Source organism: Symphalangus syndactylus, chromosome 14 (assembly GCF_028878055.3).
Source record: "Symphalangus syndactylus isolate Jambi chromosome 14, NHGRI_mSymSyn1-v2.1_pri, whole genome shotgun sequence".
Taxonomy (NCBI): domain Eukaryota; kingdom Metazoa; phylum Chordata; class Mammalia; order Primates; family Hylobatidae; genus Symphalangus; species Symphalangus syndactylus.
The window spans coordinates 37,839,248-37,863,290 of NC_072436.2; the positions used below are offsets into that span (position 1 = coordinate 37,839,248).

General features: G+C 44.3%; 1 protein-coding gene across 2 annotated transcripts in view; it reads right to left on the reverse strand.

Annotated features, from left to right (window-relative positions):
• Positions 1-2,425: 2,425 nt before the first annotated feature.
• CD8B (CD8 subunit beta) overlaps positions 2,426-24,043 on the reverse strand; it is a 47,455-nt gene continuing 25,837 nt past the window's right edge. For both annotated transcript variants that reach the window (XM_055242696.1, XM_055242698.2), the window contains one exon: positions 2,426-2,774. In XM_055242696.1, the coding sequence (XP_055098671.1) occupies positions 2,672-2,774 (103 nt within the window). In that variant the 3' untranslated portion in view covers positions 2,426-2,671. The remainder of the gene's footprint in view (positions 2,775-24,043) is intronic.

Below are 24,043 nucleotides of genomic sequence, written 5' to 3' on the forward strand. Positions count from 1 at the left end.
CATGTTGTTTAATCTTCAAATATTTGGAGACTTTTCAGCTCTCTTTTTGTTATTAATTTCTAGTTTAATTCTATTGTGGTCTGAGAGCATACTTTATATGATTTCTGTTCATTTCACTTTGTTAAAGTGTGTTTTATGGGACAGAATGCAATCTCTTTTGGTAAATGTTCCATGTGAACTTGGAAGAATATGTATTTTGTTGTTGGATAGAGTATTCTATAAATGTCAATTAGATCAAACTGGTTGAGAGTGCTGCTGAGGTCAATTAAATCATTACTGACTTTCTACCTGCTAGATTTATCAATTATTGAGAGAGAAGTATTGAAATATCCAACTATAATAGTGACTTTGTGTATTTTTCCTTGCATACCTATCATTTTTTGTCTCAGGTATTTTGATGCTTTGCTGATACATGCATGCATGTTAAGGATTGTTTTGTCTTCTTGGAGAATTGACCCCTTTAATATTATGTAATGTCCTTCTTTATCCCTGATGATTTTCCTTGCTATAAAGTCTGCTTTGTCTGAAATTAGCTACTCCAGCTTTCTTCTGATAGTGTTAACAAGATATGTCTTTCTATATTCCTTATAACCCATCTGAGTCTTATATTTAAGGTGGGTTTCTTGTAGACAGCATATGGTTAGGCCGTGCTTTTTACTACTCTGACAATCTCTGTCTTTTACTTGGATATATTTAGACCATTCACATTGAAAGTGGTTATTGATATAGTTGGATTAGTATCTACTTTGTTTGTAACTGTTTTCTATTTGTTATGGTTGTTTTTTGTCTCATCTTTCCCCTCTCCCATCCATTGTAATGACTATTTATCAATGTTTTCCCAGAGATTGCCTGAGCTCTCAACCAATATCATGTCTAGCTCTGTGTGCAGCAAAATATACTTCCTCATACCTAAGCATAATAAGGCAGGTGCGAAGGTGTTCATGCAGCACTGCCTTTAAAGTGGGAAAACCCAGTCTTCATCAACGGGACAACAGGAATCTAAATTATGGTTCACTGACCTACAGGAATACCAGGAGGCAGTCAAACATAAGCCAATACATCTATGTGTCCTGGAATATAGCAAATTCTGACATATATTGTTAAGTAAAAAAAAGCTAGTTGCAGACCAATATATATATTATAATTCTTTTAGGTAAAAATCGTGTGTGTGTGTGTGTGTGTGAATGTCTAAATGCACAGAAAAATGTGTGTCTAAATGCAGAGAAAAATCTCTAGGTTTATACAAACTGTGTGTTTATACAAACTGATGGCAGATTTGGGAAAGCAAAGAAATATTATATTTTTTCTGACAAAACATATTCATGTATTTGTAAGCTTTAAACACACACACACACACACACACACACACACACACACACACACACAACTTGTTTAAGACCAGACTGGCCAACGTGGTGAAACCCTGTCTCTACAAAAATACAAAATTTAGCCAGGCATGATGGCAGGCGCCTGTAATCCCAGCTACTGGGGAGGCTGAGGTGGAAGAACTGCTTGAACCCGGGAAGGTGGAGGTTGCAGTGAGCCAAGATCACACCACTGCACTCCAGCCTCGGCAACAGAGCGAGACTCTGTCTCAAAAAAAAAAGAAGAAAGAAAGGGCTGGGCATGGTGGCTCACGCCTGTAATCCCAACATTTTGGGAGGCTGAGGCAGGCAGGTTGCTTGAGCCCAGGAGCTCAAGACCAGCGTGGGCAACATAGGGAGACCCCGTCTCTACAATAAATACAACAATTTGCCAGGTGTGGTGGTGTGCACCTGTAGTCTCAGCTACCCAGGAGGCTGAGGTGGAAGAATCGCCTGAGCCTGGGAGGTCAAGGCTAGAGTGAGCCGTGATTGCACCACTGCACTCCAGCCTGGGTGACAGAGTGAGATCTTGTCTCAAAAATAAAAAATAAATTAAAAGTAGGCCGGGCATGGGTGGCTCACACCTGTAATTCTAGCACTTTGGGAGGCCGAGGTGGTTGAATCACCTGAGGTCAAGAGTTCGAGACCAACCTGGCCAAACATGGTGAAATCCCGTCTCTACTAAAAATACAAAAATTAGCCATGTGTGGTGGCACATGCCTATAGTCCCAGCAGGCAGAGGCAGGAGAATCGCTTGAACCCAGGAGGCAGAGGTTGTAGTGAGCCGAGATCGAGTCCCTGCACTCCAGCCTGGGTGACAGAGTGAGACTCCGTCTCAAAAATATATAAATAAATAAATAAAAATAAATTTTTAAAAATCAAAGAAGCTTAAAAATGCTTTCCCTCACAAGGAAAGAACATCTGCCTGACATAAGTAACCCTCTCTAACCTCAGCATTTGGCGGCTCTTCTGAAATGGGTGGTCCACACTCATGGTGATCTGGTGCTAGGGATGCAGGAAGCAAAGATGTTCCCCAGTACTTGCCAAGCTCAATGGTTCCCTTAGGATTTTGGGCAAATTTATTCAAGATGGATACATTTGGTTCCACAAGGTGGATACTTTGGGGTTCACAAGGATGGGGGCCACAGCTCACCAGGGCAGAACTTGAGCCCCCTATGACTTGGGGGGTTGGTGGTGGCAGAGAAGTCTCTGCTGGGTGTGTGGGAGGATCCCTCTGTGGGAGGGAGGAATCTGGTAAAAGTGGTAAAGATCCACTCATTGGGACCTGTGCTTCTTGCCTATGATTTTCAGGATCCATGGGCTAAGCAGCTTCTGTGAGGTTGTAGTATTGTTGTAGTATCCTGCAGGCATCGGGGGACAAGGATTCCTGATATACCTTCCCCTTGAGGTCTTGCAAAAAGAAAAACAAGAGAGTCTCAATACATGCACCAAGTCAAGGTGTTGGTTGCTTATTAAGTAATGACTGATTTTTTTCTGTGACTCAGTCGAGTCAGATGTTGTGTCAAATTCAACACAGAAAGAGCCAGGCATATAGCACTTGATAGGCCTAGGGTTACCACAGGAGCCAACCACATTTGATTCAGGATCTCAAAGCCAGAAAACTCTGTTTCTGTTTCTTCTGATTTCTTCTCAGAAAGAGGAAACCACACACGGAGAATTACCTGCTCAGTTATTCCCCAAAGTTAATCTCATTTGGGAAAGTGGGGGAGGGTTTTATCCTTCCCTCTTGGGCATCACTGTCAATTTTATTGCCATGGTTAATCAAGGTGAATTTCAATAATGTCTGACCTGCAAATTAGTTTTCTGCCATTTGGAATCAAGGATGTATGGGTCGATAGCTGCAGGAGACTTCAGAGACATCCCCATGCTTTAAACATTTCTCTTAGGAGAGTGGTAAGGTAGGGTGGCTATTGTCATCACAGGTTGGAAGACAAGACGGTCACAAATGTTAGAGAATTTATTCTGATGGAAACTTCTCCTCTGGGGTACGTTATAATGGACATGAAGACTCAACTTCAGGAAGATGTCAGTTTTCCCCAGTTAATCTACAGATCCAGTGCATTCAAAATGCCAACTAGATTTTCCTCACAAGCTGGTTATCAAATTCATATGGAAGTATAAAGGGCCAAAAACAGCTGAACAATTTTGCTGAAGGGTAAGAGGGGGACCCATTATTCCACATATCATGATTTATAAACTCTAGCAATTTAAACACGAATAGAACAATGAAAGAGAGTAGGGGGCATAGAAAATACAGATGTGGACATGTTGGAGATGGCTGGGCACTCCCGTGGGTAAAGGATTCGATCACTGGTGCTGTGACATTGGCTTCTCGTGTGGGAAAAGCGTAAAACTTGAACTCTATCTCAAACCATTCACAAACATACAGTCCAGATAGAATAAATATGAAAAGCAAAGTTTCAAAACTTTTTTTAAAAACGTGTTTTTAAGACAGAGACATGATAAGGAACAGAATTTCTTGGTCAAAATATAAAAGCACAAGCCATAAAAGTGTGATGTTACCATTCAAACATTTGTTTAAAGTATGCAGGGCAAAAACCAATACAAAGTTAAAGGACAAGTCTCAAATTAGTAGAAGATATTTGCAGTGCATAAAAGCAACAGAAGATCTTTATCCATAACATATCAGACTCTCACAAAGTAATAAGTTAAAGACAGCAGAATTAAAAATGGGCAAAGTACGTGACCAAGCCAATATCCAAATAAAAAGATGCCAAACCTTACTTGAATCAGTGAGACGCAAATGAAAACAACCGATATCATTTTATACTCAAATTAGCAAAATGAACAAGACCAATAACATCAAGCATGAGGGAGAATATGGCCAAATAACTGTTATGCAATGCTGATGGGGATGTAAATTGTTACAACTGCCGTGGAGATAATTTGGGATATCTAGTAAAAATATCTATTAAAAATGAAGATGCTCTGGCCCCAGAACTTCCACTTCCAGGTTCATTGCTCAGAGAAGCTTTGATGTACAAGAGTGTTCACAGAAGCACAAACAACAGAAATTGGAAAATTGTAATAATAATTACAAACTAATATCTAATAAAGGGGAATTAATAACATTGTAATACATTAATAAAATATGACACAATAAATGAACTAGATCCACAGGCATCAACACAGGTAAATCTCAAAAATATATTGAACGAAATAAGCAAATTTTAAAAGTGCGTATACAGTCTGACATTATTTATAAAAAATAAAAGCACATGCCATATATTATTCATTGTTATGTCATTGTTTATAGATACTTACATATTAAGAGAATCACAAGTATAAAAAAAGCCTGAAGGCAGAACCCACAAATTTCAAGATAGGGTATGCAGTATGGAGGATGGAATGGGGGTGAAGAAGGGGGTCTCAACACAAACATTTTATTGCCTAAAATAAAAGACTGAAGCAAATTTGGCAAAAGTTAAATTCGCTAAATCTGACAGATTTATTTAGCAAATCTGCTAATTTGCTAAATAAACTTGAAGCTAGTATATTACCTTCAGTAGTTTTCTTTATATTTGGTATAATTCATAATTCATGGGAGGAGGTAATTACATATTAAAAATATATATTCACTGGCTGGGTGCAGTGGCTCATGCCTGTAATCCCAGCACTTTGGGAGGCCAAGACGGGTAGATAATCTGAGTTCAGGAGTTCGAGACCAGCCTGGCCAACATGGTGAAACCCCGTTTCTACGAAAAATATAAAAATTAGCTGGGCGTGGTGGCAGGCACCTGTGGTCCCAGCTACTCAGGAGGCTGAGGCAGGAGAATTGCTTGTACCTGGGAGATGGAGGTTGCTGTGAGCTGAGACCGTACCACTGCACTTCAGTCTGGGTGACAGAGCCAGACTCCCTCTCAAAATAAATTAAAAAAAAATAAATTTAAAAAGTATATATTCATAATTAACAGAATAACTGTATGTGATGAGTCTCTGCTGTGTTCCAGGCACTGTTTAAAGTATACGCATACCTCATTTTATTGCACTTTATTTTTTATTGCGCTGCACAGATGTTGTATTTTTAGCAAATTGAAAGTTTATGGCAACCCTGCATGGAGCAAATCTATCAATGCCATTTTTCAATAGCATGTGTTGACTTTGTGCCTCTGTGTCACCTTTTAATAATTCTTGCAGTACTTCAAACTTTTTCATTATTATTGTATCTGTTCTGGTGACTGTAATCAGTTATTTTTGATGTTACTATTTTAATTGTTTTAGGGCACCATGAACCATGCCCATGTAAGGCAGTGAACTTCATCCATAAATGTTGGATGTGTTCTGGCTGCTCCACAACCAGCCATTCTGTTTCTCTTTCTCCTTAGGCCTCCCTATGCCCTGAGCCACAAAAATATTAAAATTAGGCCAATTAATAACCCTACAATGGCTTCTAAGCGTTCAAGGGAAAGGAAGAATTGCACATCTCTCATTTTAAATCAAAAGCTAGAACTGATTAAATTTAGTGAGGAAGGGATGTTGAAAGTGGAGATAGGCTGAAAGCTAGGTCTCTTGTGTCAAATAATTAGTCAAGTTGAGAAGGTAGAGAAAAAGTTCTCGAAGGAAATTAAAAGTACTAATCCAGTGAGCACATGAATGATAAGAAAACGAAATAGCCTTATTGCTGATATGGAGAGAGTTTTAGTGATCTCGATAAATCGGAACAGCCACAAAATTCCCTTAAGCGAAAGCCTAATCCAGAGCAAAGTCCCAACTCTCTTAAATTTTATGAAAGCCGAAGTGGTGAGGAAGCTGCAGAGGAAAAGTTTGAAGCTAGGAGAGGTTGGTTGATTCAAGTGGTTTAAGGGAAGATACCATCTTAACATCAAAATGCAACGTGAAGAAGCAGGTGCTAATATAGAAACTAATAGGTGCTGCAGCACTGCAAGTTATCCAAAAGATCTTTCTGAGATTATTGACAAAGGTGGCTATGCTAAACAACAGATTTTCAGTGTAGACAAAACAGCCTTATATTGGAAGAAGATGCTACTAGGTCTTTCATAGCTAGAGAGAAGTCAATGCCTGGCTTCAAAGGACAGCCTCCCTCTCTTGTTAGGGGCTAATGCAGCTGGTGACTTTAAGTTGAAGCCAATGCTCATTTACCATCCTAAAAACCCTAAGGCCCTTAAGAATTATGCTAAATCTGCTCTCCTTATACTCTATAAATGGAATAGCAAAGCCTGGATGACAGCACATCTGTTTAGAGCATGGTTTACTGAATATTTAAAGCCCACTGTTGAGACTTGCTCAGGAAAAAAGATTCCTTTCAAAATATTACTGCTCACTGAAAATGTACCTGGTCACCCAAAGGATCTGATGGAGATGTACAAGGAGATTAATATGGTTTTTCATGACTGGTAAAACAACATTGATTTTACATGGACCAAGGAGTAATTTTGACTTTCAATTCTTATTATTTAAGAAATACATTTTATAAGGCTAGAGTTGCCACAGATGATGATTCCTCTGATAGATCTGGGCGAAATCTTCTGGAAAGGATTCACCATTCTAGATGCAACAAAGAACATTTGTGATTCATGGGAGGAGGTAAAAATACCAACATTAAGAGGAGTTTGGAAGCAGGTGATTCCAATTCTCCTGGATGAGTTGGAGGAGTTCAAGGCTTCAGTGGAGGAAGTTACTGCAAGTATGGTAGAAATAGCAAGAGAACTAGAATTAGAAGTGGAGTCTGAAGATGTGGCTGAATTGTCGCAATTCCGTGATCAAACTTGAACACATGAGGAGTTTATTCTCTCTGATGAGCAAAGATTCCATTTCAAGAGAAATGGAATCTACTCCTGGTGAAGATGGTGTGAACATTGTTGAAATGACAACAAAAGATGGAGAATGTTACATAAACTTAGTTGATAAAGAGGTGTCAGTATTTGAGAAGAGTGACTCCAATTTTGAATGCTGTTCTACTGTAGGTAAAATGCTATCAAACAGCATCACATACTACAGATAAATGTTTTGTGAAAGGAAGAGTCAATCAGTGTGGCAAGATTTGTTGTTGTCTTATTTTATGAAATTGGCACAGCCACGCCAGCCTTTGGCAATCACCATTCTGATCAGTCAGCGGCCATTGACATCAAGGCAAGATGCCCTCCATCAGCAAAAAAATTATGACTCACTGAAAGCTCAGGTGATTTTAGCATGTATTTGGTAATAAATTACTTTTTGATTAAGACATGTACATTGGTTTTTTCAGACATAATGTCTTTGTACACTTAGTAGACTACCTTATAGGGTAAACATAACTTTTATGTACACTGGGAAACCAAAAAATATATGTAACTGGCTTTATTGTGATATTTGCTTTATCGTGGTGATCTGGAACTGAACCTGAGATATCTCTGAGGTTTGCCTGTACTGGAATTTCCAAGGTTAGTGAAACATCCTTTCTGCAGCCTGAGTGGTGAGATTTAGGCTAGTCTCAAAAATATCAAAAATGACTAGAATATAATGTAATAACAGTGATCATTAAGATAACAACGCTAGCAGCTACCATTGACTGAGTACTATGTGCCACGCACTCTGCAAGCACTATTTTATTAATGCTCGTGTGTGAGGTAGATATTATCATTATTCTTGTTTTATATTCAAGGTTCAGAGAGGTTAATTCACTTGCACAGAGTCACACAGGTAGCCCAGATCTGCTATGTGCCAGCCCTAATTACTGAGCCATCCTGTCTGTCCGATCTTTTCTGACCCAACTCCCCGCTTCTCCTGAACCACAGGCCATGTAGCTGGCTTTGAATATAGGTGCTCCTTTTATATAGGTACTCTTGAAAGGATCAACTTTTTTTTTTTTTTTTCAAATAATCCAATAACTTTGACTTTTTATTAGGTTACACTGGCCTTCTCCCAAGTTTTTCATCAAACTCATGAAGCCTGCTGCTCCTTAAATTCTCAAGGCGTTGGAGTCAGGCCACCTGCGGTGAATCCTAGCTTTCAGATTTATCAAATGCGGTGTGATTTCTAGGATGCCATTGAGCCCTGCTAAAGGAGTTGCTAATATCCACCTCGTTCTGCCGTTCTGCCGTTAAGAAAGCAACGAGAAAAAGAACACACAACTCCCAGCACAGTGCTGGCGCCTGTGAGGCACCCAGCAGATGGGAGCTTTGTTCTTAGTTGTATTGTGGTGGGGAAGCAACATGGGGCCTTGTCCTGCGGGCACACTTGAGTTAAGATCACACTGGGGCTCCTTCAGGCCCTGGGCCGAGTTGGGGCACAGGCCGAGTTCGGGTGTTGCTGCAGCCTCAGAACCACCCAGAGTTGACTGAAGACACTCGGGGGCCTCCATAACTGAGAGCAGGCAGAGGCATTGTTTTTAACCCAATGTGGACCCCCAAATGGAACATTTTCCTTACTAGGTGAACGCCTTCAGAACCCTCCGAAAATCACAGTTTCACTTTTAGCAAAGCCCCGCTGCAGCAGGGGAAAGCCCCCACAAACCCAGTCCTCTCCAAAGGGAGTGTTCTGAGCCCCCTGCTTCCTCCACCCTTCTCTTCCCCCTGGTTAATTCCTTCGCTCCGGCTCGTTCTGCCTTCTTTCTTTCTTTTCCTTTTCGAGGCCCGCTCTTCTCTGATTTTGAAGGGCTGGCGCAGGCTTGGGCACTTCTTTCAGGTTCTGTATTGTCTGTCTGCCCTGTGGCTTCTCCTTCTGCAACTCCGAGCAACTCTGTGCTTGGATTGCAGCTCCCAATAGTCCTGCCCTGACTTGCCCCAGACACAGGGCAGAGATGAACCAGGGACTGTACCCAGGGTTTTGAGTTCCTGCCATGTTTATAGTATCAACTCTCCTTTAGCTCTTGGGAAAAAGAGTTTTAAAGTGCTGCAGTCTTCTAACACAAAATTATATCCGTGCTGAAAATGTGTTTTCCACTTATACCCCAGCAGGAAAAAAAAAAGATGTTATCTGTTTCAGGTGAGAGTCATGATGACCTCAGAAAGCAATATCAGAAGCTATCAAAATGTTTATACCTGTATGTTCAGTAATCCAATCTGGAACATTTCTCCAGTGGATGTAATCTTAGTCTTGGCACAATAGAGTATGAACAGAGGTGTTAAATATTAAAAGCAATGGAAATGTTCAGAAATAAAGCAATATTTAAGTAAACAATGATAATGCCTTCAATATAATTTTAGGCATTAACATGATGATGTTTTAGAATTACGAAAACTATGGAAAGGTTGACAAGGAAAACACAGACAGAATGCTTGATATAAACACACATTCAGCATGATTATAACTATGCAAAATGTAAAAAATGTTTTTAAAACATTAGAAGAAAATACACCAAGATGCGTTTCCCTTGCTGTTGTTTCTAGTGGCTAATTTTTGCCATGTGTATCACTGCAGTTATATCACCTTTACAAATGGAAAGCTTAAAAATAACTCACTTCCCTTCCCAGAGAGCAATGCTCAGTGCAAAGCCACACTCCACTCCAGAGATGGCCTTCAGCACTGGACTTTTTGGGGGCCAGAATCAAGCAGTATGTGCCACTTCTTGTCTCATGTTGTTGGTGCCACTTATTCATATGTTGTCTCATAATTCTGCAGTTGTTTCATGTGTTTATATCTTTCTCTACAACCATTTTTAAAAGCTATTTTTAAAATTGTGGCAAAACATATGCATAAAATAAATTTACCATTTTAGTCATTTCTAAGTATACACTCCAGTGGCATTAAGTACATTTATATTTTTGTGCAATCATTACCACCATGCATCCACAGAACTTTTTCATTTTCTTAAACTAAAACTCTGTATCAATTAAGCACCAACTCCCCATTCCCCCTCCCCCAGTTCCAGGTAACCGCTATGCTATTTTCAGTTTCTCTGACAAATTCAGAGACACTACTCTTGGTACCTCCTACAAGTAGAATCATACTGTATTTACCTTTTTGCACAATCATTTTTTAAAACTTAAAAAAAATTTAATTAATTTTTTTGAGACAGTCTCACTCTGTCATCCAGGCTGGTTGGTGTTTGCTGTGGCACGATCATGGCTCACTGTAGCCTTGACCTCCTGGGCTCAAGTGATCCTCACATCTCCGACTCTTGAATATTTGGGACTACAGGTACCCACCACGGTGCCCGGCTAATTTTTTAATTTTTTGTAGAGATGAGGTCTCACTATGTTGCCCAGGGTGGTCTCAAACTCCTAGGCTCAAGGAATCCTCCTACTTCAGCCTTTCAAAATGCTGAGATTACAGAGTGAGCCACCAGGCTCGGCCTGCACAATCATTTTAAAAAGCTCTCTGAGGATAAGGACCAAGGCCCTGATTTGTTTTCACTGTAAGCATAATGTTCATTTCCTCATTGATTTGATATTGACTGTGCACCCACATATGTGTGCCGGGCACTGTTCGAGGCAGGTTTAAGCAACGCTCAAGAAGCACATGTGATCTCTCAAGGGGACGGTGTAGTGGACAGAGATAACAAAGAAAAACACAGAGAAGAAAGAATGACGGAGAGTGAGAAGTGCTGGAAGTGCAGTGACAGAGACCGCCCCGGGGCCTCCTGGACAGGCTGCATGTTTGTAGGATGATGGGAAGTGGTCCTGGAGAAGACGGAGGAGGAGCCCTAGGGGGTCCAGGCAGAGAGAGGAGGGGGACAGAGCTAGAGGAGGAAAGGGGCTTTGTACAGTGTGTGTGTGTGTGTGTGTGTGTGTATGCTAGGGGACATGCAGGGAGATGGCAGGCCTCAGCACTGGGGAGAGCTGGAGTGCATTCTAGATGCAGCGGGGAGCTGGAGCAGGGACCCTCTTCTCCCTGCCCGGCCTGAGAGCAGGGAAGGAGGCCCTGGGCTGTGGCTGATTGCAGTCAACACTGAGGAACAAGTGCCAATGCTTCGTGCAGGGCACAACCTCTGCCACACTTTTACCTGTGTGACCTTCTGGGCCAGGTACTGTGAGGTGCTCCATTTCTCAGATAGCAAGGCTGAGGCTCAGATCAATGCTGCCTTGCACACAGCTGGAAGTGGCCAAATCAGCCCGAAACCCCCACTTTGTTCTGTGTCTTTGTGCAGGGCCAGGTGGCTGTGTGTGCAGTGTCTGTTGTGCTGGACATACAACGGGAAAGCAATTGTTACCTCTAATTTTTAGGAGGCCAAAGTACAAGAAGCCACGTGCTCCAGGCCAAAGAGCAACTAAGGGAATGAAGAGTAAATCTGTGATTGAATGAATGAGCAGATGAAAAGAGAAAAAGCTTCCCCCTGCACAAACCCACAACCCATTCCCTTCCCGGGGTCCTGGGGGGAGGGGGCTTTTCATCACTGCCCTGGGTCAGGGAAGAGAGAGGGAGGCCTTGTGGTGGAGGGGAGGGGAGGAGAGCTAACCATCAGAGGTGTAAAGAAGGTTCTAGTCCCTCCAGAGCACACTCAGGGATGCTTTCTTGTGCTTCTGTCCCAAGGCCTTGTCTCGACCTTGCTTACTATAAACACAGTGCTACGTCCTGCTTTTCCTTTATTTCATTACATAAACCTTCCCTGAATCGCTAACAGAATCTTTGGAACCACCATTTTTAAGGTTTGAATACTTGTGTACCAAGTAAATGACCACAGCTTATTGAAACTCCTCTTTATAGTCAACCACTTAGGTTGTTCTGTTGTTAGTTCTAGAACACATAACTAATGCCAATAAATAATGATGATGGCACAGATTACTATCTCCTGAGGATGGATCTCTTGCGTGGGTTCCAAAGCTCTAAGCAATTTATATGGGCCCTGGAGTTTCCTCCACAGCTCCTAAGGTGGCTCTGGCATATGAGGAGGCTGGGAAAAGAGCAGGGGTGATGGGCGCATCTGCCTTGGTAAGTGAACTTGTTGGTTCCGTCCCACGCAGCTTGGGTGTTGGTGTAGGGGGTGTGCTGCTGGGGTTGGAGAGGGGCCGCCCTACATAACGTCCCCACATAAAAGGGGCAGGTGTGCAGGTGGTCCCGGGGACGGCGGCAGCTCTGTCTGACTCCCCGCTACTAGGGGGCTATGGGGGCTGTGGGACTGGAGGGTGCGGATCACCCTCCTCCACGGTCCCCCAACCCCTCCTTGGCCATTCCCTTTGACTTCCTTGGGAAACAGTCCAGGCTTCGGAAGATTCTTTGCCCATTTCAATCTGACCCCATTTGAATCCCCAACGGTTGCAGTGAACCCCAGGCACACAAAGACAGAGGCTTGTGGCTGGCTTGCGGTTGCTGTGATCACGCTGGAATCAGACAACGGCTGCCCTGGCAGGCAGCACCCAGGCACCCCTCAGGTGAGAAAAGACTGAGCCAGGTGAATGTCCTGGAACTGCAGCTGGCTCAGGCTCCTATGGGTGATAACTGCACTAGACACCTCTCAGAAGAAGCCGACAGAAAGCGTATGCAGCGGCAACATGAGCAAAGATAAGTGCTGGGACCCGTTCTTGGCTGCCACCTCCAAGTCTGAACAGCAGGCTCTAAGGGGGGCATGGGAGCCCCTCAGGAAGGGCCACTGCCCGCGCCTCACCTCCTGCCCGCCACTCTACTCTTTATTGCCCTACCTGACTGTAACAGACTGCATGCTCAGCATGGTGTCAGCTGCCCCAGAGAGCACCAGGAGGAGACAGGGGTGCCATTCGGACATGAACAGGAGCTCCTACCTGAATGTGTAGACCTCCGCCACTGGAGCTCTCAGGGGAAACATCCATGACAGCCTCCCTGAGCCTTGAAACATTTGCAGACCAAGCAGGCTCAGGTTGCCCGTGTTTGCAGGCGGTTTTTTAGAACGTGTCATTTGTCTTATATTGATGTACCCTTCAAAGCCCGGGAGGAAGTGTGGTCTTGTGGGGAGCTCTGTGCAGGCAACATGAGAGTTTGTATTGTCTTCCTAGCTCTGCCCCGGTTGTCAGAGGAGTCCATCTGGGCCACAGGGGTGAGGAGCCGTCACCCCTGCCTTTTGTTTAGCCAGTGACACCTCCCCAGTTGTGTGGTGGGTGATGCAGCAATAATGCCCACGAGCTCCTCTCAACAATCAAAACAAAACAGAGAGCCACTCTAAAACAGTGGCTTTCTTGCAAATGGAATATGTGAGAATCTGTGACATGTACAGGTCGGTAAGTGAGAAGGAAACAGGAACCACCAATCGATTCTGACAATGTGGAAAGAAGTGGAGGTTTGGGGCCAGGAGAACAAAAGACCTATGGGAGAGGAGGTGACCCAGGAAGGGTGGCCACGGACTTGGGTGAATCACCTGAGCCCTGTCACTTGGAAAGAACCCTAACGACCATCTTAATCCTGCCTGCATAGATACCTTACTGTGCTGCTGCTGGGTGTGAAGCGTGGCTACTGAAAATGTTCACTTCATTTTTAAAAAGTAGAACAGGTTCAAGGTTATTCCTGTAGAAGACAGTGTCGCTCTCGCCCAAGTGCATTGTGGGAGGCTTCCTTAGCAGGATCAAAAGGGGTGGAATTACAGTGGGCACTGGAATTGGCTGTGGTTCACACATGTAGACATGACTGTGAATTTCTTGTTTTTTTTTTTGTTTGTTTGTTTGTTTGTTTTTTGAGATGGGGTCTTACTCTGTCACCCAGGCTGGAGTGCAGTGGCACGATCTCGGCTCACTGCAACCTCTGCCTCTTGGGTTCAAGCGATCCTCCTGCTTCAGTCTCCTGAGTAGCTGGGATTATAGGCACCCGCCACCACACCCAGCAATTTTTGTATTTTTAGTAGAGACAGGGTTTCACCATGTTGGTCAGGCCGGTCTCCAACTCCTGACCTCAGGTGATCCACCCGCCTTGGCCTCCCAAAGTGTGAGGATTACAGGCATGAGCCACCGTGCCTGGCTGACTGTGGATTTTGTGGCAGCAAAGAGTTCATCTTGGTTCATCAGCTAAGACTGTGGTCAAGTGTAAGCCACTGAGTAGACTTGTTTTTGAGTGACTCTTGGAAGCTTGCAAGGACTTCTTTTGAGTAAAATAAAAAACAACTTTCTGGTAGAGTTAAACATGAATTGGCTTGCCCTGAGAGTTCGGGTTTTATGTCACGAGAGGTAGTTAAATGTGGGTTGGGGGCCTGGTGTGGTGGCTAATGCCTGTAATCCCAACACATGGGTAGACTGAGGTGGGTGGATTGCTTGAGCCCAGATTGAGACCAGCCTGGCCAACATGGTGAAACCCCATCTCTACAAAAATTCAAAAAATTAGCCAGGCATGGTGGCATGTGCCTGTGGTCCCAGCTACTCAGAAGGCTAAGTGGGAAGATCACTGGAGCCCAGGAGGCAGAGGTTGCAGTGAGCCGAGAGGGCACCACTGCACTCCAGCCTGGGTCACAGAGCAAGATCCTATCTCGAAAAAAAAAAAAAAAATGTGGGGTAGACAAATATGGGGCAGCATTGCTGTAAAGGGTGTTCACGTTTTATTTTGGAGGCTGAATTAGCTAGACTTTAAATTCTTTTTGCAACATAGAGATCTACAGCTCTAGACTAATCATATTTTGTTAGTTGCAAAGATTTTTGAATTTTAATTGCAGTTTGTTGCTGTTTCATCCACCACAAAAGTAGAGGAAGAACTCATAGCTTATATGCAGTGATCATGAACTCTGGGGCTTTATAGATGAGAGGAAAACTTGTGCAGGACCTGAAGTTGAACTGCCTTGGCTCTTGTTCCCATGTGATGCGGGATGGGGCAAGGACATCTCACCAGGTGTCAGTGGGTGGTACACACTATTTGAGTAAAGTCCTATCCTTATAGTGTTGCTTTCCTGCCTGGTGACTTGACTGAGTTTAGGCTTAGTAACCTGCTTATAAAATGGCAAGAGTATGTATGTGCGTAAGCAGTTAATTGACATAATGCAGGTAAATGGAACAGTACCAAACGCATAACAAATGCTTAATAAATGAAGATGGTGGCCGGCCAGTGGGGGTGAATGTCAATAAACAACATGTAAAGATATGGATCATCTGGTCACTTTAAACTTTTAGTGAGATCAACTGTGGGCAAAACTTTTCTAAAAATAACTAGAATTGTGTGTGTGTGTGTGTGTGTGTGTGTGTGTGTGTGTGTGTCTGGACCCACAGAGAAGTTTTTAACGTAGATATATAAAGTAGATAATCTCATTTGTATTTTGGAAAATTTTAATTTTTGAAAATTTTTGTTATTTGATGATGATGATTTGTTTCCCCTTCAGAGGAGGTTTTCCAACTCTAGGAGATGCTGTTGACAATCTCACTTCTGAAGTTAAGGGGACTTTCGAGTGGCTCTGGCCACTGAGAAGTGAAACCCTGGAAGCAGCTAGAGACGGCCAGCCTGTGATATTCACAGCCAATGTGTTAAGTGTGAAGTTCTGTGCAAGTAGGTTTTAAATAGGTACAGCCTAAAATACATAAGTTTCTTATTATCCAAATCATGTGCCTTTTTAAGGAAAAATCTAAGAAACACAGAAAAGCAAAGAGAAGAGGAAAATAAAGTATTCATATGGGCCTACCTCCAAAGATGCAACCCGCAACCTCTACTTTATTAGCTTCTGGATTCCTTTACTCTCTTAAAAATGGGTTCCTACTCTAGTTGCTCTAATAACACTTCATCACTTTTTAAAAACAGTAATTTGTTTCTTGTCATTATATCTTCTCCATATATACATACACACGCTTTTTTTTTTCAAAACGGAGATTGCATTGTTGTTTTGCCTGGTGGTCAGTGTAATACACAGATGGAAGTACTGCACATGCATAAACAAGACGATAAAGATCACTTGTAATCTGCCCCGCACCAATCCCTGCCACAATCAGAGTTACCATTTTGGCATGTGCTCTTTCTTTACTTTTTTTTTTTTTTTTTTTTTGAGATGGAGTCTTGCACTGTTGCCCAGGCTGGAGTGCGGTGGCACTATCTCGGCTCACTGCAAGCTCCGCCTCCTGTGTTCAGGCAATTTCCCCCACCTCAGCCTCAGCCTCCTGAGTAGCTGGGACTACAGGTGAACGCCACCATGCCCGGCTAATTTTTGTATTTTAGTAGAGACAGGGTTTCACCATGTTGGCGAGGATGGTCTTGATCTCCTGACCTCGTAATCCGCCTGCCTCAGCCTCCCAAAGTGTTGGAATTACAGGCGTGAGCCACCGCGCCCGACTGGCATATGCTCTTTCTGAATATTTTGTTTACTGTGGATGCCTAATTAGGGAAAAAGGAGTCAGGCTAGTGGGAGTCAGGCGGGTGGGAGCAAGGGAAAGTAAAAAGAGAAAGCAGATAAGCAACAAGTCTGCCTTTCTTTATGGTCCAGGACACACAGCCCTCCCGAGTAAGTAACTCTCGCCAGACACCTGCAAGTTAGCTCACTGAAACCTTGGTGTTATTAATACTACACAAAGCCCTCTTCAACAGATGACATAAACACTACCCTGTAAAATCGCCAGCAAGCCTTTGTCTCCTTGCAGTCAGTTTCTCTCTGCTGCCTGCCTGTTGTCCCTCTGGCAACATATTTTCTAATAAATCTTCTGCCTTCCTTTACCTGCAACTATTTCAGTAAATCTTTTACCTCCACATCACCGGCTGTCATTCCCCCACGACATTTAACACATGTTTCTCACACACAGATAATTCCTCTCCTCTTCTGCCCAGGGCTGGGTTCATAGAATAACATTTGATAATCTGCTTTTTAAATTTAATAATGCATTGTGAATATCTTTCCACTTATTAAACCTTCTTGCACAGCATTATTTTAATGTCATTTATTACCTTGCATGGATGTATTCTCATTTATTTTACTGGTAGATACGTAGGTTTTTAGCATGTTTTTCTTTTTTTCGAGACAAGGTCTCACTCTGTCACCTAGGCTGGAGTGCGGTGGTACGATCCTGGCACACTGCAGCCTCAGCCTCCTGGGCTCAAGTGATCCTCCCACCTCAGCCTCCTAAAGTGCTGAGATTATAGGCATGAGCCACAGGGCCCAGCCAGTTTTTAGCACATTTTCAATATGCTCACAATACTCTGATGCATGTCTTTGCCACTAATAATTCTTGTGGGGCCGGGCATGGTGGCTCACACCTGTAATCACAGCACTTTGGCGAGTCACTTGAGGCCAGCAGTTCAAGACCACCCTAGCTAACATGGCGAAACCATATCTCTACTAAAAATACAAAATTTAGCCAGGTGTGGTAGCATATGCCTGTAATCCCAGCTACTCGGGAGGCTGAGGCATGAGAATTGCTTGAACCTGGGAGGCGGAAGTTTCAGTGAGCCGAGATTGTGCCACTGCACTCCAGTCCAGGGGACAGAGTGAGACTCTGTCTAAAAAAAAAAAAATTATTATTATTATTGTGCATAACCAATAATATCATGAATATTTTCATGATATATTCATAGAAGTGAAATTGCTGGTTCAAAAAAAATACACAAATTTGAGGCTCTAGATATGTGTTGCCACATTGCCCCTCAGAATGGTGGGACCAGCCTGGACTCCCAGCAGTGGATTATGAATGGGCCCATTTATCAGCACTCTCATCCATCTGAAATATTATATTATGGTACAATCTGGTAAAATCCATTAAAAAATGCATTCTTTTTGTTTATTATTTTAACAATTCCAATTTATATTAGAAACCAGTTTACATTAAATTTTATTAGATTTTATTATTAATTAAATTACTAAATTTCTGGTTTCTGTCCTTTTAAGAAACGTTATTTATTTAAATCATTTAGAATTTCCTTTGGTGTCAGATATGAAGGGCTAAAACTCCATTTTTTCCAAATAGTTAACCAATTGTCTCGGCACTCTTTATTATAATCTATGATTTTTGTTTGTTTTTGAGACGGAGTCCTGCTCTGTTGTCTAGGCTGGAGTGCAGTGGTGCGATCTTGGCTCACTGCAACTTCCACCTCTTGGGTTCAAGAGATTCTCCTGCCTCAGACTTCATGCCCGGCTAATTTTTGTGTTTTTGTAGAGACGGGTTTCACCATGTTAGCCAGGCTGGTCTTGAACTCCTGATCTCAGGTTATCTGCCTGCCTCGACCTCCCGAAGTGCTAGGATTACAGGCATGAGCCACCATGCCTGGCTTCTATAATCTATTCTTTCCCCATGTATATGAATGCTACATTTGTCATGTAATCCACATGTTCAAATGGAGTCTATTCATGCATCACTTCAATTATTGAAATCAGCAATTTAAAATTGATCAGCAAATATCTAGCAGCTGATAATCCCATGAGGAGAGAGAAACTTTTGCCTTTGAGAAAGAAAATGTTTTCCTTCTGATTCTAAAAGAATAGGTGAGTTGCATTCCTCTATCTCTGCAATTTTTCCCTCTGCTAGGGCCCACAGATGGGGAAAATGAGACATCTGATGAGGCAGCAGAAACCCAGAAGCCAGAACACGGCTAACCAGTAACGAAGCTGTGGGATCACTGAAGCTCCCCTGCCCCAGGGAGACACGTGTGGTCAAAGTAGAAACTGAAGATCAGCCTCAGAGACTCCCAGACTGAGGAGTCAGCCTAATTTTCTGATAAGAAATTAAAGACTAGGGGCTGGGGGAGTGAGATAAGTATTATTCTCAAACTTTTAGGGAAAAAACCAAAATGAAAACAGTGAAAAGAATGATCAGGAAGTCAGTAACTTCATTGTGCCTGTGCTTGCAATGCCATCTTTTTAACTGTAGGAATTAGCCATTATAATAACAAATTCCACTGCTGTAAGGAAGGTATAAGTGAGTGGGAAAGGGTCTTAATTGTGCTCTCTCATCTGACGAGCTTGAGTGTTCACACCATACAGCCACAGCCAGAGCAGCACACTCTATCTGGGGTGGTGAATTGTAATTTTAGGCAAATATCAGAGGAGAAAATAAATTACCTTGAGTGATTATAAAACTAAAAATAGTAAGAAAAGGACAGGTGCAGTGGCTCACGCCTATAATTCCAGCACTTTGGGAGGCTGAGGAGGGTGGATCACCTGAGGTTGGGAGTTCAAGACCAGCCTGGCCAACATGGTGAAACCCCATCTCTACTAAAAATACAAAATTAGCCAGACATGGTGGTGTGTGCCTGTAATCCCAGCTACTCAGGAGGCTGAGGTGGGAGAATTGCATGAACCCGGGAAGCAGAGGCTTCAGTGAGCCAAGATCATGCCACTGTACTCCAGCCTGGGCGACAGAGACTCGATCTCAAAAAAATTAAAAAAAAAAAAAAGAGATATCATATCAAATAAGAGGAAGGGCACCGTCACATGAGGTTTTTATGCAGCACCAAATAACCTGCTTGAGTGGGGAATAAATGCTGACACTTCAGGTTGTGAGCCACTATGATGCCCACTTTTCCTGCCCCCACCCTCCCTTCTGTTGTTGATTTGCCCCCTAATTTAATGCTCCCTGTGTGTGTTGAGCTTTGTAAGCTGCCCCAAATCCTTTTTGGGAATTAGGCAATGCAAGGATAAATAAAAACATTGATTCTTAGGAGCTTTTCAATGTATTATAAAATTGAATTTTAACAGACAGGTTAATGAAAATAAAAAGAGGAATACTTTTGTTTTGATCTCTTGTTATTTAAATGAAAGGAATCCCTTTTCCAGGGGAAAGTTTTTGTTTTAACACTCATGGTCAACGCTGGCCTCCTCTCCTCTCCTTTCCTCCCCTCTCCTCCCCTCCCCTCCCCTCCCCTTCCCTTCCCTTCCCTCTTCTCCCCTCCCCTCCCCTCCCGTTCCCTTCCCTTCCCTCTTCTCTCCTCTCCTCTTCTCTCTCTCCCTCCTTCTCTCTCTCACCCTTTCCCCTCCACTGTTCCTCTTGCTGCAGCCTCCTCACAGGGTCATAGGCACAGGCACACAGCTACAGACATGAAGATGCTTTCCTGCGTTACAAAAAAGGATAGTTTAAATACTTTCCTGCATCCTGCTTTTCCTCCTTAATAGTACACTCTGGCAGTGTTGCCAAGTTAATCTATTTTTTTTTTTTTTTTTTTTGAGATGGGGCCTCACTCTGTTGCCCAGGCTGGAGTGCAGTGGCATGATCTTGGCTCACTGCAACCTCTGCCTCCCAGGTTCAAGTGATTCTCTGCCTCAGCCTCCTGAGTAGCTGGGATTACATGCCCGGCTAATTTTTGTATTTTTAGTAGAGGCAGAATTTTGCCATGTTGGCCAGGCTGATCTCAAGCTCCTGACCTCAGGTGATGGCCCACCTCGGCCTCCCAAAGTGCTGAAATTACAGGTGTGAGGCACCGCACCCGGCCCTCTCCTCTCCCCTCCCCTCCCCTCCCCTCGTCTAGTCTCCTCTCCCCTCCTCTCCCTCCCTTCTCCTCCCCTCTCTCTCCCTCCCTTCCCCTCCCCTCTCTCTCCCTCCCTTTCTGTCTCACCTTTTCCCCTCCGCCCATTTCTCCCTCTTTTTCCCTCCCTCCCTCCCTTCCTTCCTTCCATCCTTCCTTCCTTCCTTCTTTCCTTCCTTCCTTCCCTCCTTCCTTCCTTTTCTTGGGGGGCAATGGGGACAGAGCCTTGCCCTGTTGCCCTGGCTAGAGTGCAGTGGCTTGCTGTAACCTCAAACTTCTGGACTAAAGTGACCCTCTTGCCTCAGCCTTCCAAGTAACTGGGACTATAGGCATGCACCACCATGCCTGGCTAATTTTTGTATTTTTAATAGAGATGGGGTTTCACCATCTTGGCCAGGCTGGTCTTAAACTCCTGACCTCGTGATCCGCCCACCTCAGCCTCCCAAAGTGCTGGGGTTACAGGTGTGAGCCACCGTGCCTGGCCAAATCATTCTTTTTAAGTCATTGTTTTGATGGCTACACGATATTTTTGGGTATAGATAGACAGCAATTTACTAAATGATTCCCTATTGATTAACTTGGGGTTGTTTCCCATTTTTATTTTGTCCAAACAATATTGATAGAATCATCTTTGTATATTTATTCTGATGCAATGATGCTTCTACTTTCCCGGGGACCTATTCCCAGGAGTGCTGAGTGACAGTCCCTGATTCATATTAAACACTACTAGATGGTACCCACCTGTTTTCCACAAGGCTGTAGCGCTCGCTTATCACAGTATCAGCAACACCTGTGTGCACTTGGCCACAAGCTTTCCAGCAGTGAGCAGCATCACTGTTTTACATTTTTACTCACTCAGTGACATTTGTATGCAAATGACAGATTATTATTTTTCTGGAAAATGTATGCTTAACCATGCCAGGTCATAACTCATGCTATGAAAAAGATTTTGGCGTAGAGGTCATGGCAGAAGAAATGAGGACGTGTGAATCAGCCTTCTTCTCTTAGACGCAGACACGCACAAAGGTCTTAACTGAGCTTGGATATTAAAAGCAGTGCGGGGGAGAGGGTGGGGAGGTTTGGAGTTACCATCAGGAGCATCTGACCAGGCTCAAACGTGGGATAACTGTCCATTGAACAGCCCTGTATGTCACAATGACTAGGAAAAATGTATAAGACAAATGTTCCAGGCCGGGCACAGTGGCTCACGCCTGAAATCTCAGCACTTTGGGAGGCCGAGGCAGGAGGATCATGAGGTCAGGAGTTCGAGACCAGCCTGACCAACATGGTGAAACCCCGTCTCTACTAAAAAATACAAAAATTAGCTGGGCATGATGGTGCGTGCCTGTAATCCCAGCTACTAGGGAGGCTGAGGCAGGAGAATCGCTTGAACCCGGGAGGCGGAGGTTGCAGTGAGCCGAGATCATGCCACTGCACTCCAGCCTGGGCAACAGAGCGAGACTCTGTCTCAAAAAAAAAAAAAAAAAAAAGAAAGACAAACGTTCCCCTGCACCCACCCCACCAAATCGCCTGCCACACACAGAAGCACACACAGGCGCACTCTGAAATTACAGAGATAAAAGGCCGACAGTATTACTCCTTCTCCCATTGATAAGCTCCTTTCTGTGCTGGGTGGGGCTGGTGGACTTCCTGACGGAGGAAGCTGGAACTGCCAGAGTGAGCACTGGCTCTGGTCTGAGCCACTGTGAGCCTTTCTTCTCTCCTCCCTCATCCCCTACACCACAAGATAGACCACCCAACATGGCTTTCTGAGTTTCTAGGGAGCTGGGCTTTGAGCAGGGCCCACAAAAGAACTTCAACCAAAGCCTGCTTGTCTTGTGGAAGCCGCCCTACCTCCCTGTTTCCAAACCAGAAGCATCAGTGTGGCTGCAGGATAGGTACTCGGATAGAAGGGGGGATGACCCAAACTTCATCTTCTGCCCTGGCCCAGCTAGAGCCTTCGTGATCTGAAGGCAGGCCTACCTTTTGTGCTGATCACTTCTACTGTTGCTCTCCCCTCCCCATGTCCCCCAAACTTGGCTGAGGCTGAGGTGAGGGTGGAGGGGTGGGAGTCATGGCCTCCCTTTTGCCTGGCCTGGTCTTGCCCAGACAGCAGGCCTAGCCCAGCAGGCAGCTTCACGCTCGCAGGATGCTGAAGGGGTGCTGGGGGGCGGGGGTGTGTGGGAAAGAGGGGCCTCCACCCCTCCGCCAACACCACCTCACATCTTCCCCTCATAACTTTGCCCTCACCCAACCGCAGAGACCTCCACAAAATCTGTGAGAGGCTGTGAACTCCACTCCCAGCAAAATACAACTTTTTTGAGAAGGCAATCCATGCCCTCTGCTTGTGTTGGCATCTCCCAGGTCTTTCTCTTGTCTGTCTGGGGCTGGCACGAGGCTGCAGCCAGTGAGGCACTGAGGCCACTCACTCTTGGAGCCACTCAAGTGCCAGCCTTGGGCCTGTGTCCCCCCAGCCGTGAGAATGAAAGCCATGGGGTTAGGGACATCTTCTGAGCCAAATCTTTAGTGCCTGAAACACATGCCTGATTGAGATCTGAGTTGTTGAACTCGGTTCTCTAAGGGGATTGTCCATTGTACTTGGCAAAGTAAACATCCCAAGTGGTCCTCACAGCCTTGAGGAGCACAGAAAGGTGGGTGGGTGGGTGGGGGAGCCAGCAGGGGAGGTGCTGGGAGGGGCAGCAGAGAGGGAGGGCTGTGCTCCCAGCTTGTGGGGGCCTAAGGACCTTCTATCGGAGCCTTTTGCTTTGTTCATTCATTCATTTCAATTCTGGCCTCAGGCTTAGGAGTGATTTGTACAGGTGGCAGGAAAGAGCCAGAGGACCCCCACAGGCCTTGGCCCTGGGCTAGTAGAGAGGGAACTGAGGCCTAGAGGCTGTGAGCAAGAGCCCTGGGGGCCCAACTATGTCTATCCTGGCCATGCCACACCCCTAGTCCCAGCACAGGGCTGTCTGGGCACACAGAAGTTTCCCCAAATAGATACATTTGAACTGGCATTAAGAAACTTAAGGGATTGGGCATGGTGGCTCATGCCTATAATCCCAACACTTCGGGAGGCTAAGGTGGGAGGATCACTTGAGCTCAGGAGTTTGAGACCAGCATGGGCAACATAGTGAGACCTCATCTCTACTAAAAATAAAAAAAATTAGCTGGGCATGCTGGTGCACACCTGTAGTCCCAGCTACTCGCTTGAGTGAGGGAGGTCAAGGCTGCAGTGAGCCCTGATGGCACCACTGCACACTAGCCTGGGCAACAGAGCACTGTACACACACACACACACCCCACAAGGAAGAGGAGAATTGAGGCAGAGTTGTGGGTATTAGTTCAGTCATAAATGGGGACAGGAGTGGAAATGGTCTACAATTAAAAATGCATGAAAAGGCCAGGTGCTGTGGCTCATTCCTGTAATCTCAGCACTTTGGGAGGCC